Genomic DNA, 13,860 nt, shown 5'->3' with positions numbered 1-13,860 from the left:
CTCCATCATTGCAATCTCCACATGAGCATTTGGCAGAAACTGCCTTTGAGGACAGTGCAGCACGTTCATTCTCAAAGACAATCATCTGCAACTACTTTTTCCCTCCATGTGTAAAAGAAAAAAAAAAGATGGCGAGGATGGAAAAGAGGTGCTCTCTGGTGTTTCTGAGGGCCTCCGAGTCAGTGGCGGTGGCTGTGAGGGGCGCCCGTCTGTCACTTACCTCCAGGACCTTCCCTGTGATGAACTGCTGGCATGCTTCACATTTCACCCCAAAGAGGCACTGGTAGTCCTTTTCACAGTACGGGGCGCCGTCCCTGCGAGACAAAGCGCGGTCAGCTCCGAGGACGCAGCCGAGGGCTGGAGAAGACCCAACCACACTTCTCTGCGCGCTTTTCCACCGAACAGTAGCAGAACGTACTTGCCCCACTCGCATGCACACGCCTGGCGGCCTGGCCAGACGCGATCAGAACCACAAACAGACCGATCCAGAGAGAGCCACACAGAAAGGACAGCCAAGGATGACCCCTGCTGCTTCCTTGATTGTCCCAGAACCAACCAGCGACATCCCACCATCGTTCTGTTTCTCCACCAGCCCAGATTGGCTTCAGAGGTGGGCTCGGTGTTCAGCTACCCTTGAGTGGCCGCACGCGGGGCCAGAGCCTCCCCGCAGCCTCCAGAAACCACCTCCTCAGCTCTCAGGAGGCCTCGCGGCCCAGGGCCTTCCCTCCACTCGAGCACCCTCCTCCATTTACCTCAGAGCACAGTAAAGATGTCATTTTCTGTGTGTTACTGCACGGAAAAGTTACAAAGCTCCACCCTAGACAGCCAGGTTACCTACGGACACACAGCTTTCAACGTTTGTGTGAAAGCTGGGCCTTCCTCTTCCTCCTTCGGCTGCCCATCAGGGCCACCTGAGGAGCGTCTCGTTCTAACACAGGTGTTTCAGCTGGACCCTGGACCCCTGGAATTAGATTTCTAGCAGATGGGGCCCAAACTATGTTTTTTTGTTTCATTACATTTTTAAATCAAATGCATTTATTTTTTTGAATAGGTGATTTCACATGATTGGAGAAATGTTTTAAAAGCATAAAGAAGGTATATGGTGGAAAATTCTCCCTCATTGCCAGGCTACAGTTTTTTTTAACTTCACTTTCTTCCTTAGCTCTAGCTGCTATGCATTGTTATGGAACATGAGTCCATCCCTGGCAGGCTGTCTTGTGCCCTAGTGGGCTCACTGCCTAGGCCTTGTGTATTTTTTGGCTGGGGTCGGGGTGTCTGCAAACATGCTCGAGCCCTGGAAGGAGGAGAAAGGTTTACTAGTTCCACATAGGAAAAAAAAAAAAATAACAAAAGGAAAATCATTAAATGCTTACTTGGTTACAACATACAGTGTAACACTGACAGCCTCATTAACTGTTAAACTAGGCAATGATTAATAACTCATTAAGTTTATAGTAGCCAAATCATGGCAAAAGCAAAAGAATAAAGTTCTTTTGAAAAGTTTTATAGCACAAAGTTCACGCTGATTGCAGGACGTGAATGTATTTGAGCACATGTGACGGGGTGGGGGAGCCCTGGCAGCAGGACATCCGGATGGCCCACAGTGGCCCCACGCCCGCTCACGGGGTCCTCGAGCCTTTGGCCCAGGCTTACTTGCTGATGTACTCCCCGGTGAGGACCTTTCCGCAGGACTTGCATTTAAAGCACCCCAAGTGCCACTGTTTATCCAGCGCCAGCAGCGCCTGCCCGTTCTTGATGTCTCTTCCACAGCCGGCACAGTCTGCAAGAGAACAGCAGCCCGCAGTTACTGCACGTTTGCTTTGCTAACACAAGGACACAGACCAGCTCGACCCCACCGTGCGCCCACCACACACGCAGGCAGGATTTGCTCAGGCACCCTCTCCTTCCGATTCTTTCCCTCCACTAGATCCTTCCCAGTGAAGTCTTGCGAGCCATATCCTCACACAGCACGGAAGCTTCATGAACCCCAGTGGATCTAAGGGGACAGATGTCTTTCACCTGTTTAGTTCCTTGGGGGTTACTTACCACATTGACTGCCACACTAGAGAAAAAATTTTTTCCCTGGGGCCATGGTGTTTTATTAAAACAAAACGATCCTTTCTAATTTGTTATTGTTTTCTGTGCATGAGTTACATGCAACGCAAGCCATGGTTTCAGAATTAAATTGTCACGATTAATGGTAACAATAAGAACATCAACAAGTAAGAATTTCACGAACCAACTGCAAGGTTTTGCTTCACGAGGCCCCCGGGGTTAAAACTAGCCTGAGTTAAATACAACTCACATGGCAGTCAATGTGTTAAGCACCCTTTGAGCTCCAGGTGGCCCAGATGATATTTAATCAGAGTGTCTTGGCTGGGATTTTAAGAAAGTGCCCACAGACCTTTATTGAGGGCACGTGAACAGCTAAGCGCCTTATGCTGGGTGCCTTGCTTCATGCTGTATATGTAATTCCTGGAACGTTCTCCTTAAATCTCAATTTTGTAAACGGGCCTCTACTTCCTTATCAACCTAAACCAGGCTCTCAAAGATTTGTGATCATCTGTTAAATGGCTTTTAATTTCTTAGCTGTAAATTCTCCTTGGCAGGCTCCTGAAAGGAAGGTAAAAGTGAAAGTATTTCTTCATGGTAAAGACCGTGCGCCTGGACCTGAAATCCAGCTCAACTCCCTGCTGGCTGGCTCTGTGACCAGGGCAAGTGACTCCCTTTCTAAGCCTTGCTTTCTTCAAAGGGAAGTGGGGACATTAGTGGCACCTGTGTCTAGCCTCTGAGGAGGATTCAGTGAAATAATGGCTTTAGCACAATGGATGGCACTTCAGAAGTGACTCTTATAAACATTTGCTATTGTCATAACTGCCATTATTATCCTGATTATCCACCGCTTCATTGTGTTAAGGAAGTTGAGTATTTAAAAGAACCCAGAAGAATGCAAAATGGTGCAGCCTTTTTGGAAAACAACATCTACAAACATTCAAAATCCACATACAGGAGAAAATGAAAGCAAACATTGTGGGCAGGTTGGCCACGATGTCCCCAGCTGATCACAGAAAACTCTCACAGCATAAAGCACTGTCTAGGCAAGGCCACTCTGGCCAGGTTTGGAACAAGACAGACAAGGCTGCTCGGTACACAAAGTGATGAGACACCCCCCCCCCTCTTCTGACCACCTCTGTGACTGCTGCTCCTTTGCTGACACTTTTAGCCCAACTTCAATTCTCTCTCCTCCTAGAAAAACTTAAGAGACCCCAAAACCAACCTGCTCCTGCTTTTTGCTTGTTTTTGTAGTGACGGGGGTCTCAGTGTATTTCCCAGGCTGGTCTTGAACTCCTGACCTCAAGCAATCCTCTCACCTCGGCCTCCCAACGTGCTGGGATTATAGGCGTGAGGCACTGCGCCCCACCACTCTTACTTTTTGACAACACCTAACCTAGAACTGCTTCTGCTCCCTTGAATACTCCCTAATGTTACCCAGAACAAACCCATATCCAAAAAAAAAAAAAAAAAAAAAAACTCCTCCAAACTGCCCTCCAGAGCAGTTAGTTAAGTAAACTTGACTTTTTTTTTTTTTTTTTTTACTAGAGGTGTGTTTCTGGTGATCTTAATCAGTGGTGTTAACATACCTTGAGAACCAGCAATTTCATGTTTAAGATTTTATTCTACAAATACACTTGCAAAAGAGTATGTGTGTGCCCTGCAGCATGTTCTTAACAACAAAAACTGATAATAGCCTATAAGGATATCCATGAAGGGCTAAATTACAGTATAGTCAACGGAATACTATGTGCTGTTAAAAAGAATGAGGTAGATTTGTGGGCTGACGTGGAAAGATGTTCAAAATAGATCAAGTAAAAAAAAAAAAACAAGCTGTAGAACAGTAGGCATAGCATAAGCTCATTCACAGAAAAGCAGTAAAGAAAACAGTATGTGTGTGCTCTATTCTCAGAATAGAATATTGATGGGGAAAACAGAAAAAATTCTTAAGAAACTTCCCCCTGTGGAGGAGAATTTTACTTTTTATTTTACATTCTCTGCATTGGTTAAATTTTTTAAACCATGAAAACTTTTTAAAAATTTAGTAAATAAGTACTTATGAAGTTAAAAATATAAGTTCTGACTGCTGCTGATTAGAATTTCTTAATCTAATACACATCTGAGAGTATATTAGATGGTCACAAAATATTAAGCATTTTTAAAAAAAATCTGGGGTGCATAGGCATTCCAATATCTCACCAAAAATTTTATAAAAGGAATCTCACACCTGGTAATTTACTATAAAGATGAAAACAGAAGGCCATGATATTTGTTTAAAAATATAATTTTAAATGGTAGGAACAAAGTATGGATTTAGGAAAATTGACAAGTTTCTTCAAAACTGAAAATTTTCTTTGTCTTATTATGGAATTCCCACTAGGTGGCAGCAAAGATTTAAATAATAAGGAAGATGCTGGGTAAGAGTTTTTTAAAGCAGAAAACAAACTTTAGTGAAGACTGTGGGGCTCGGGGAGGTTGGCAGAGGTGCTGGAGGTCCCCCTGCGGCACCAGCAGTAAGGTCTGGGGACATGGAGGGTGAGGAGAAGGTAAGAGTATGGGGCTTTGGTTTTAGGAAGATTCGGGCAAGTTACTCTCTCTGAATCCTCATTTTTTTCATCTGTGAAATGCTGATAATATTAATAGCAGCCACTTTTTCGGTTGCTATAAGGAAGAAAAGAGATCGTGCATTGTAAAGCGCTTTGCACAACACTTACAATGCTTGGTACGTGTCAGCCACTCAGTAGGCTCCCCTTTCCCTTGGTTAGAGCAGAGCCAGGACAAGGAACCAGGTTTCTGGACTCTAAGTCTTGCTCCCTTTACAAGAACCTCAGTGCCCACATATCCCAGAGCTATGAAAGCAGCGAAGGCACAGTATGAGAACAAAGACCGCTGTGATCATTCTGCCCTGAGCGTTTCTAGGAACCAGGCGCCATGTGAGGGCTCTGTACACATGGCACCATGCAGTCCTCACAATCCTTGCAAAGCCCCCTGACCCCACCGGTGTGGTCTCTGTCACCCAGATCCTCCGTGCCCTGCACCGTGCCTCCTGGAGGGCGGCCATTCTGTAACCGATTTTGAGAATGTTCTTTAGAGCAACATTCCCTGAATGCTGAATGCCAGCTGGTAACACCGGGCTGAAAGCAGAGATGGAGCAAAGCCTCCTTCATCCCAAACCTTAAGACACAAATCAAGCAAATCAACAAAGCCTGCCTCCTCGATAAGAGAACGCCAGCCCACATCAGTGTTCCACCCAGGGTGTTCTGCGGCATTTCCCAGAGGCTCCCTCTCCTCTCTGGACAGAGCCATGGTCTTCGCTTGAACTTGATATAGCGCTGGGGAAAGTAGAAAAGATGCAAAGGCAAAAGATTTGTGGGGATGGCTCACTCCTTCCACGCTCCCTCCAGCTAAGCTCTTTAATAAAGAACAAACTGTCCTACTCTCTATCTTCATGTTTTTCAGCTGTTGAGAAAATTGTTTCCACATCACTGAAGCAGCTGCTGATAAATATAGAAAGCTGGTGATTGGCACTGGAATTAGTGCCGAAGTCAGAAATAGGTGAATATGGAGGAGCATCAAGGAAATAAAACCCGCCAGCAACTCGCCAGTGTTCTACCAAGGGAAAATGATGACCACATGTGGGGAAAAAGAAAAAAAATCCACCCCTAAACACTTTGCCCCAAGCCCTTGACTCTTAGCATCAAGAGTCAAGGAAAAGCAGGGATTTGGCTACTCGTGTCCAAGTTGAACTAATAATCCATGTACTCACCTGGTTCCATATTTATATCATGTTGTTCAAAGGCAAAAAATGTCCTTAACACTAGGATCCTGCCTGTTTCCCTGTATCAATTTTTTTGGCATAGGGCCACAGACACCTGGGGCTGCAAAAGTTGAAGCAGTGGACATCGGCTCTCGGGAAGGAGATCGGTGCTCTCGAGCTGAGAGATGTCATCACTTATGCTCCTGCCATCCCGGATCCCTGTGTTCTCCTTGAGAACTATTTCTGTCTTCCTGGAATTTCCCACTTGGGAAGAGTAAGGGCCAAATGTCTTACTGTGCAGAGAAGCTGAGCACATGGAGCCACAGGAAAGAGGACTGCGTGGCACCTATATTTTCACTCTCCCCAACTGTCCTGGGCTTGCAGCTTCGGATGTGCCCAGAGCCACTCATGAAGGTGGCAACTGCATTAAACGCAGCAGGATCAAAGGATCCTTTCCAGGATCAAAGTTTCCAGACTATGGAATGGGACACTTTTTCTGGTGTCTCAGAATTGTTGGGTAAGGCCTCAGAGCTGAGAACAATGGTGATAAGTATTCCATCCTTTTAATAGACTGTTAACTAGAGTACTTTATCCCTGGCCAGGACTCAAGTTAAGGAGCTTCAAGAAAAAAACAAATTTAAGTTCCAGGGTTTGGCTAATTTGAGGTCCTGAGTTTAATGTCATCTTGTCATTCAGTTGTTCCTACAGCACATGGATGTCCCAGTCTTTTTTTTTTTTTTTTTTTTTTTTTTTTGAGACAGAGTCTCACTTTGTTGCCGGGGCTAGAGTGAGTGCCGTGGCATCAGGCTAGCTCACAGCAACCTCAGACTCCTGGGCTTAAGCGATCCTACTGCCTCAGCCTCCCGAGTAGCTGGGACTACAGGCATGCGCCACCATGCCCGGCTAATTTGTTCTATATATACTTTTAGTTGGCCAGATAATTCATTTCTATTTTTAGTAGAGACGGGGTCTCGCTCAGGCTGGTCTCGAACTCCTGACCTCGAGCAATCCACCCGCCTCGGCCTCCCAGAGGGCTAGGATTACAGGCGTGAGCCACCGCGCCCGGCCAATGTCCCAGTCTTGTGTAATAAAAGGGTGGAATGTGGGAGAATACTTATTCTACTTAGAGAGAAAGAAGGGACACAGGAGAAAGGTGACCAGAACATAGATCAGATTCTGTTAGGTTAACAAGCTGCCTTCGACACAGATCAGCCCCTGACACATGGATTCCTCCACGGGAATAACTGTTTGGAGGCACGTGGTGATGGCCTGCTTTATACAAGACAAATAGTTCCAATTGCTAGGGTTGCCATCCCCCCATAGGTCTAAGTGTTAGTCGCCAACTTGTTCTGATGCTTGAACTGACCACATGCATCCAGGTACTAGCCTGGCCTTTGCAGGCCATTTGAGTTTACAACACGTGAATTAAAAACCCAGATTTTCCTTATGTTATTTTGCATAAGAGTTGGTCTACAGTTTTAACATCTCTAAGGTGTAACAGATTTGGGGTATTTGAAAACCTTTCCTTGACCCAAAAAAAGCCCCATCATTAGTGGTGATGAGAATGTTGGTCTAGCAAGTGGATATTGTTGAATGCTGACCTTCATCTTCATCCAGGCTGTTCAGTGTTGCCAGGTCCCAAATAAGACACCTAGGAGCTGACAAATATTGACTGGCCGCGGTCCATGCTTTTTATTTACACCAAGTCCCTGAAATGAGTCCATAACTTTCTTTTTTTAAGCATGTCATGGTTGTAGGGGTAACATAAGAAAGGACAGAGTACAAAACAGAATGGGAAACTGCAAATTTGTTAGCCTAAGCACTATTCAAGAATTAGTTTTTAAAACTGCTTTTTAACTTTTGAAATTCTATGCTGCCATTAGCCAGCAAAGCAACGTGAGGTCAGAAGACATACACCAGGTGGGGGAGTCGAGCTGCCACGTAGAGGCAGTGTATTTCCACTCTGTGAGATGGGGCCCCTCAATGCTATAAATATTTTACATCTTAGGTTCACTAAAAATGACCCAGAATGATGTCGGAAGACTTATGTGGTGCCCGAGCATATAACCTTGAACTAGACGGACGCCCCTGCTTAGGTCAGTGGCTCCCTTTGCTGTCTTGATGGCCACAGTGGAAACATCGTACGCCAGAGCAGCCGCTGACGTGCTATTTTAAGTGAAAGTTGTCTTTGGAAAACAATACTGCACAACAAACAAGTTTTCACAGGCCATAACAGCAACAGGTCATCAGCCTTCAGCAGGAAAACAGCAGGCGGACAGGGCAGCAGCCGTATTCTAAGTCCTCTATAACCTAAAACTTGGCAACAAATCCTATCTTTCCTCTGTTTTAAGTACATATCGTATATAATTGCAGAGTTTTAATTACTTTGGTCATAGTGTTCATAAATAGAGAGTATTTACACATTTGAACTTCCAATTCTTTCATTTCGGTTTTTGTTCTTCATAATATCCTTCTCTCTACTTTAGATTTATTGTGATTATTTTTCTAATTTTTTTATTTGTGCGAATTTATGGGATACATGAGAAATTTGTTACATGTATATACTGCACAGTGATCAAGGCAGGGTATTTGGGGTCCCCATCACCTGATTATAATACACTTTTTGAAGCATAGTCATCCTACTCTGCTACCAAACATTGAATTTATTCCTTTTATCTTACTGTGCGTTTGTACCCACCTCTCTTCACCACCCCGCCACCCCCAGTCTCTGTTGTCTATTTTTCCACTCGCTCCCTCCAAGTGTCGAACTTCCAATTCTAATCCCTGAACCTGTGCCCATAGAATTCTGTTAGGAACATTTGGGTTCTCAAGGTCAAGAAGCCGTGGCCTTTAGCTAGCACTGGGTGTGTCTTCTTTCCCCTGTATTCATGACCAGGATGTGAACAGGAAATTAAAGGGAGTCAGATTGTTTGTCTTTCCTCTAAATTAATTAAGAATATATTAAGCAGGAGTCCCATGGCTAGAGCTGCTACGCATGACCAGTGTGCAGCAAAGGTAGTCTGGGGTGGACTTAATTCCAGCCCAGATCCATACCCCAGAAGCATCAGAACTCAGAGTCTGAGAGTTTCTGCTAATTATGGGTGGAGGAGACCCCTGAACGACCCCTACCCTGCCACTGCACCCGGGACTCTGACCGATTCTGGAGCAATAGAGAGAAGGGATAAAAAAGAGGAGGACCAAAGAGTGGGAGAGGGAACAAACGAGAGGAAGAGAGGCCCCGCGGATGAACTCTGCCACCTGCAGCCACCTGAGGCCTTTCAGCGGTGCCTGTGCCACAGCCTGCCACGCCATGGACACTAGTGGGCACCAGCCCAGTAATTTCTGGGAGAGCTTCAGAAAACTGACAGTCACTGCTTTTGAGATTTGGGATAGTCCTTAGCAAATCCCTTTTAAAATTGTACCAAGATCCAAAAGAATTGATAACAAGTACTCAGACAAATATTTGCAGATGCATGCTCACTGTAGCATTATTCACAATAGCCAAAGCTGGAAATGACCTAAATGTCCATTGACAGATGAATAGAGAAACAAAATGTCATATTGCCATATAATGGAATAGTATTCATTCAAGAAAAGAAATGAAGTACACTAAGTCCTCATTTAACATCATCGATAGGTTCTTGGAAACTTAAGTGAAATGACATATAACAAGCCAATTTTTTTTCTCATCAATGTTCTAATGAGACAACATTGAAGGAAACATTATTCAAAGACTTGCTGTACGTCGTTTCACTTAAAGTTACAGTTTCAAGAACCCATTGATGATGTTGAGTGAGGGCTTCCTGTACAGTCACGCACTGCATAATGACGTTTCAGTTGGTGGTGGGCCGCGTATATGACTGTGATCCCATAAGATTATAGCAGAGCTGAAACATTCTTGTCACCTAGTGGCATCGCTGTTGTAACGCTGTAGTGCAACTCATTATTTACATGCGTTTAGATATACAAATACCAGTGTGCTATAAGCCTACAGTATTCTGTACAGTTATAGACTGTAGAGGTTTGTAGCCCAGGGCAATAGGCTGTACCATATAGCCTGGGAGTGTAGTAGGCTATACCATCCAGGTCTGTGTGAGTTCACTCTGTCATGTTCAAGCAATGATGAAACTGCCTACCCTCAGAATGTATCCCTGTAGTTAAGCAGTGCATGACTATACCAATAAATGCTACAACCCCGATGAAACTTGAAAATATTAAAATAAATGAATGAAGCCAGACACAAAAGGCTATATATGATGCCATTTATATAAAACATCCAGAACAGGTAAATCCACACAGACAGAAAGCGGATTGGTAGTTGCCAGGGGTTAGGAGAAGGGGGGAATGGAGAATAACTGCTTAATGGGTGCAGGGTTTTCTTTTCGGGGTGATGAAAATGTTTTGGAACTAGATAGAGGTGGTGGTTGTACAATACTATGAATGCACTAAAGGGCACTGAGATGTTTACTTTAAAATGGTTAATTGAAGGCCAGGCGCGGTGGCTCATGCCTGTAATTTTAGCACTCTAGGAGGCCAAGGTGGGAGGATCATTTGAGGCCAGGAGTTCGAGACCGACCTGAGCAAGAGTGAGACCCCGTCTCTACTAAAAATAGAAAAAGTCTAGCCAGGCCCACTGGCACATGCCTGTAGTCCCAGCTACTCGGGAGGCTGAGGCAGGAGGATTGCTTGGGCCCAGGAGTTTTGGGTTGCAGTGAGCTACGGTGACCCTACTGCACTATAGCTGGGCTGACAAAAGCAAGACTCTATGTCTCAAAAAAAAAAAAAAAAAAAAAGGTTAATTTTATGCTATGTGAATTTAACGTCAATTAAGAAAAAATTGTACCCAAAAAGTTTATTTTTGAGCTGACTTGCCTAATTCAATTGTAAACTTTAACCTGGTGAAAACTTTCATGATCAATCTTTAACTGGCTCTGTTCACCTAGCACAGTGGGGCTCTTGCCAAAGAGGAAATCATATTTGAGTTCTACGTCAGCTTCTCAGATTCAGTCCTCATTAGCAAACATCAGCGCATTTACCCTGCCCCAAAGACAGGAAAAAGAAAAGAAGGGGTAGAATGTCAGTCTTAGTACTTTCATCATGTGACCAGTCACTTAATACACACACAGCTGAAGGTCACAGCAAGGGCAGGCTGCAGTGAGACTTCAGTCTGGAATGGGCCTTCCATTATTTTATTTTTAATATACTCTGGTTTTAAATAGGTAAAAATACATGGTGAAAACAATTTTTTTTTTTTCATACAGCAAAAGTCATTTTCCTTCTTTCCTTGTCTTTTAGCCACTCAGCCCCCTCCTCTCCCTACCTGGAGGCAACTACTAATAGCAATTTCTGGAACATCTTTCCAGGGCCGATCTGTGCAGCTACACAACTGCAGGAATATAGAGCAGTCCTTTTGAACAGCTAACTTTTTACTTTTACTTAAAAACTAAAATTAAACTGGGAAATGACTGCTGTTCCAACCATTAAAATAAAATTCCAGCTAATTTGATAAGTTGTTAGAAGGTGTGGGCCCTATTACACAAGACACATGTCTACTGAGACAAAACAGTAAATAACAAAATGCCATTCACTTTCCACCCACTGAAAGCACTTTTTAATTACTCCCTTAGTTGTACCCATTCCTTACAAAGCAAGCATTTTTCTTCCTTTCTTGCATCTGAGATAACCTAGGCTCAAGTTAAGAAAAAAGATGTATTGTTCTGGGATCTTCAGGTCTGACTCATAACTTATTAGATTTCAGCCTGAAAAATCTGAATATTAACGTTCCTCTTTGCAATATACCTTGTCTGTCTGCAATGAACCTTTGTCTACTGTGTAAATTCCAAACTTTCTTAACACCCTACCCATACACACAGGGCAACGTTGAAATCGCCACACCAGGTTAGACCCCTGCCCCTCTAGGCCAGGGGCTGGCACGCTAAATGCCCGGAGAGGTGTGCCTGCCCTCCAAATAACTCTGACCCCTCTACCTTTTGTTAAAAAGTTGTGATTATATTGTCCACAAATTTATCTGAAGCAATAAATAACCACTCCCCCATTATTAAGTGAAAACACTTGTGAAATGAGAAGATAAAAATGGGTTTAAACATGCCAATACACTTTACTTCTCACGCACCCAAACTGGATCTTCATTCAAGTAGCGGTCAGACCTCCCCACCGGGATCTGGGAGCTGAGAGTTACTCCCTCAAAGCTCACCTGGGACAGCAGCAATTCACTCACTGGGCAAACGTGTGTGTGCTTACTATATGCACAGCGCCATTCATAAGAACCACAAAAACATAGTCCTTGCCATTCAGTAGCTCACAGTCTGCTTGGAGAGAGAAATACAACAAGAGGTAACAGGGCTATACGGTCATAAAAGGGCTACGTGGTCATAACTGCCACACTGAAATGCACTGTGGCTTTGCCAGGACACACGTGAGTTGGTCGAGTTGCCAAAGCAAATCCAAGGCTTTCAGCCTTTTGTGAGACATTCAGAAGAATAAATCATTTTTGAAAAGAGGGCATACGAACAAAATGCTATGGAAAGAATTTATATAAAATTGCAAATATGTCTTAGCACTTAGAGCCATATCCAGAAGAGTGTTTATCAAAATGTTGATAGAGGTTATCTCTTGGTGATGGGATTTCAGGTGATCTTTATCTCCTTTGTGGCTTTCTGCAATATTTATATTGTTTTCCAATGAACACGTAAAACCTTTTAGAAAGAGAAGATTGTAATTAGCCCTGTTTAGAGACAAAGAAAGAATATTTATCTAGGACTTCGTGTGCTAGGCCTTGTATAAGAAAGGCAGACAACAGGTTCCTCATATGCAACAAGTTCATTTTCTTGGGAGTAGAGGTGGGCATGCACGCCAACAATTATAATGCAATAGTTATGTTCCAATGGTAGTTTCTTAGCTGTGACAAATGTACCATAGTAATGTAATATACTAACTGTGAAATGACTTTAGCTGGTGCCTGGAACATAGTAGGTGCTCAATGAGATGTTTGTTGAAGGAGCGAATGGGATCCTATATCTTTATTTAACATGGTGCTTTCATTCACCTTCCTCTTTTCTCACGGCCGTTAATTACTTGTAGCCACAATCAATGGTCTCCCCAAACCTGTTCCCGATCCAGAAAGCAATGACTTTGTAAACCACTATCACCATCACTACTTTAATCTTCCTAGAACGTTGTTTTCATCTGGCCATCCTCTAGGTTAAATGTGATTCTCAGGGGCTCCACACTGCAAACTCCTCCCGGCCTCCCCGGACCTGGCCCCTTGTTCTCTTTCCAATTTCACTTTTCAGGACACAGAACAATGCCTTTGATCTGGTTGGGTGGATCCGGGTCCCCCCTTCCCTCTGCATGGCTTTTACAAGTCCCCTCTCCCCATTTGGACTGGCCTCCTATGATCCTATGCAGTATCTCATTTAAGTCTCATAACAACCCTTCAAAGTAGCTATTGTCCAATTTATAGATGAGAACACTGAAGTTCTGAGACATCAAATAACTTGCCCCAGGCTACATGGCTAGGGAGAGGCAGGACCAGGATTCAGATCCAGGCATTCTGAAACCTACAGCCCACGTTCTCAACCATTATGCTCTGCCCTTTTCTCGCTTTGCTTTCTGATTCTGAATATCTCTAGGCTCAAATTCCAGGCTCACAACTTCCTTAAAGAGTAACGGCTAACATACGTGTGCTTACTATGTACCAGGAACCTTTTAAGCACTTTACTTATTTTAATCTCCGTAACAAACCAATGAGAAAGGAACCATTATTCTTTCTCATTTTATAGGCAAAGAAATGGAGGCATAGAGAGATTGAGTTCTCAAAGTCGCACAGCCTTTAAGAGGTAGAGCTGGGATCAGAACCAGCCAACAGCCCGTGCAGAACCCACACTCCTCAGCAGTTCCCTGCCAAGCCTCCTCTGCCATTTATCCTACAGGAAGAACACGTCTAGTGAAGGAGGGGCAGATCGCTCATGAAATACACTGCTGTGAGTCAGACTCCAACAATCCATGGGCTGTATGTGTGGATGTGTTCC

The 13,860-nt window shown here is 44.0% G+C and overlaps 1 protein-coding gene across 27 annotated transcripts in view; it reads right to left on the bottom strand.

Annotated features, from left to right (window-relative positions):
* The window catches only part of ABLIM1 (actin binding LIM protein 1), a 284,900-nt gene that overhangs the window by 95,636 nt on the left and 175,404 nt on the right, over positions 1-13,860 (bottom strand). For all 27 annotated transcript variants that reach the window (XM_045568902.1, XM_045568910.1, XM_045568899.1 and 24 more), the window contains 2 exons: positions 1,654-1,780; positions 221-314 (listed from right to left, as the gene is read on the bottom strand). In XM_045568902.1, coding sequence (XP_045424858.1) covers positions 221-314; positions 1,654-1,780 — 221 coding nt within the window. The remainder of the gene's footprint in view (positions 1-220; positions 315-1,653; positions 1,781-13,860) is intronic.

The sequence above is a fragment of the Lemur catta genome, chromosome 14, assembly GCF_020740605.2.
Source record: "Lemur catta isolate mLemCat1 chromosome 14, mLemCat1.pri, whole genome shotgun sequence".
Classification (NCBI taxonomy): domain Eukaryota; kingdom Metazoa; phylum Chordata; class Mammalia; order Primates; family Lemuridae; genus Lemur; species Lemur catta.
The sequence above is the reverse complement of the archived record's forward strand: the minus strand, read 5'-3'. Positions and strand labels throughout refer to the sequence as shown.